This window comes from Vombatus ursinus, unplaced genomic scaffold (assembly GCF_900497805.2).
Source record: "Vombatus ursinus unplaced genomic scaffold, bare-nosed wombat genome assembly UNPS02015199.1, whole genome shotgun sequence".
In the NCBI taxonomy this organism is placed as follows: Eukaryota; Metazoa; Chordata; class Mammalia; order Diprotodontia; family Vombatidae; genus Vombatus; species Vombatus ursinus.
Genome location: NW_020954977.1, coordinates 134,563 through 137,629, shown reverse-complemented (window position 1 = coordinate 137,629; position 3,067 = coordinate 134,563). Strand labels below are relative to the sequence as shown.

Here is a 3,067-nt window from a genome sequence, read left to right as displayed (position 1 = left end):
CTGATTGTAACTAATTATTATTCTTGCTAACTTGGTGCTAAGCTCAGTGTTGTCTAATTGATGAAGGACTCAAAGTGCTCTATACCATGTCATTTGAGCCTCACAAGAACCCTGTGAGGTAAGAACTGCAGATATTTTGATCCCTAATTTAGAGATGGGGAGAGTGAGGATGTTAGAAGTTAAAGAGTTGGGGCAGCTAGGTGGTGCAGTGGATAAAGCACCTGCCCTGGAGTCAGGAGGACCTGAGTTCAAATTCGGCCTCAGACACATAACACTCACTAGTTATGTGATTCTGGGCAAATCACTTAACCCTGATTGCCTAGCCAAAAAAAAAAAAAAGAAGTTGAAGAGTCACTGAACTGCTTAGTGACAGAGGTGGGATTCAAACTCAGGTCATCTGGAAGTGGGATGACAACTCCCTGAGCCCTCCTGAATCCTTGGAGACAGAGTCCATCTTCTGTGACATCCTCTGCACTGTCTTCTTCAGGGCAACCTTCACCTCTGTGTTCCTCAGACAATAGATAATGGGGTTGAGGAGTGGGGTGAGCACAGTATAGACTACTGACACCAGCTTATTATAGTCAAAAGAGTAGAGGGCCCGGGGCCGGGCATAGATGAAGAGTGAGGCTGAGTAGAAGATGACCACTACAGCCAAGTGAGAGGCACACGTGGAGAAGGCCTTCTGTTGGCCTGAGGCAGAGGGGATCTTCAGGACAGTGGAGATGATGGAGACATAGGAGAAGATGGTAACTAGGAGGGGAACAATCAGGATGAGCAATGCCAGGAGAAAGTCAATGAGCTCGGCCATGGACATGTCGGTGCAGGCCAGGTTCAGCAGTGGGGACACGTCACAGAAGAAATGATTCATGAGATTGGGTCCACAGTAGCCAAGGCGTGAGATGAAAAAGACCTTTCCTAGCGATACGGTAAAACCACTGAGCCAGGAGCTGGTGGCCAGACGGAGACAGAGACCAGGGCCCATTATGGCCGGGTAGCGGAGTGGGTTACAGATAGCTACATAGCGGTCATATGCCATGACACCCAAGAGTGCACACTCAGTGCAGGCCAGTCCTAGAAAGAAGTAGAGTTGGGCCATACAACCCATGAAGGAAATGCGCCCAAATTCAGGTGCCAGGAAGGTAAGCAGCATTTTAGGCACAGTGACAGAGATGTACCACAACTCTAGGAAGGACAGGTTACTGAGGAAGAGGTACATAGGCTTGTGAAGCGAAGGGTTGACTCTGATCAGAGTGATGATAATGATATTTTCAATGATAGTCAAAGAGTAGACCAGCAGGAACAACAGAAAGAGGAACAGATGGAGCCCCACAGAGCCAGGGAAGCCCAGGAGGATAAACTCAGTTACCTGTGTGTAGTTGTCCCATGTAAACATGGCTGCCACAGAAATGTTCAATCTAAAAAAGGACCAAAGACAGCGAAGGTTAGACAAGTGGAGTATTAGGCAAAAAAGAACAGTAATGACAGTCCCCCTGGCCCACCTGAAGCCATGGGATTGGCACCTTGTATAATCTGGCTTCAACATTCATTATCTCCTTTTCTTGGAATCAGAGAGCTGGTTTCAAGACCTACAGCACAACAAGGCTTCACACACTCTTTGCTAGTAGAATGGAAGCTTCTTGAGGGCAAGGGCTATTTTAATTTTTATTTATTCTTTCTGGCATTTAACCATGGTGCCCTGCTGGCAATAGGTGCTTATTAAATCCTTGCACAATTGAATTGAGAATGCTGTGGACAGAGAATACTAGTTGTCAACTGCCCTTACGTTTCATGCATTCTGGCCTTCGTGCCTTTCCTCAAACCTTTCCATACACTTTTAATCACCCTAATCTCCCTTCCTCCAGCCAATAATTGCAATTTTATCCCTACCCATTTGAGGCAGCTAAGTGGTACAGAGGATAGAGCACTGGATCTGTAGTCAGGAAGACCTGAGTTCAATCTGACCTCAGACAGTTACTAGATTTGTGACCCTGCAGATGGCACTTAACCCGTCTGTCTAGTTTCCTTATCCGTAAAATGAGGATAATAGTATCTACCTCCAAGGGTTGTTTTGGGGATCAAATGAGATAATATTTGTGATTTGTGCAAATCTTAAAAGCTTCACTTCTCCCTTCTACTGTGCAAAAAATTGTAACCTGTGTGCTATTGTCTGTTACAGACTTTCAGACTTTGACAGCATATATGACTTGATTTATCACAAAAACACTTAGACATTCTAGAACCATAGAATTGTAAACTTGCAAGGGACCTCATAGGACAACTAGTACAAGCTCTGACTGAGCAATGGTATCCCTCAGATCACTCTGACAAGTCTCCAATTGAAGAGCTCCAGCTCTGGACATAATCCAGTGTGTCAATCATGGTTTGTCATTACTTTGCATTAACCATCATTCTGGGTCAGTAAGATATTCAAACTTCTTTATTTTGTACTGAAACTCAAGAAGACCCATGATTTAATTGTTGAGAGAATCATAGGATCATAAACCTAGAGATGGAAGGAGACCCATGGGCCATCCTTCTAGTGAAGTGATGTGCCCAGGCACTCCTATTCCTAGAATGTTCTCTCCTTAAAGTGTGCTTTCCAGTGTACTGAGCTACCTTGGTTTCCTAACAGAGGACACTCCTTCTTCTGATTTATTTTTCCCTTTTCCATAGATCACAACTCCCTCCATGAATTAGTAGATGATCATTGTGAGTTGCTGTGCATGCCCCAACCCCAAAAACTATCCTTTGGTGGCTGGCCATCTATTGATGAACCTCTCTGGACTTGGCCAAAGTGGCCCTTGAAGAATGTATGGAGTCGGACTTGTGCTTTGCTTAGCATCTGAGCTGAACTTTAAAGACGGTGAAAACTTCAATAAATCTAGAGAGGGAGGGCAGAAATTCCAGGGTTAGTAATAATAATATTTATAGCAACAATATCAATGAAAACCTTGTCTCTGGAGTTGGAGGCTCTGGATTAAAATCCCATCATTGACACTACCTGTGTGAAATTAGACAAGTCACTTTTCCTTCTTGGGTAGGTTTCAGTTTCCTCATCTATAAACTG

General features: G+C 44.4%; 1 protein-coding gene across 1 annotated transcript; it reads right to left on the bottom strand.

Moving 5' to 3' along the window:
* Positions 1 to 388: 388 nt before the first annotated feature.
* Positions 389 to 1,393, bottom strand: LOC114031637 (olfactory receptor 6-like). Its single transcript, XM_027846768.1, has one exon. The coding sequence runs from the start codon at positions 1,391 to 1,393 to the stop codon at positions 389 to 391; it is 1,005 nt and encodes a 334-aa protein (XP_027702569.1).
* Positions 1,394 to 3,067: the final 1,674 nt, after the last annotated feature.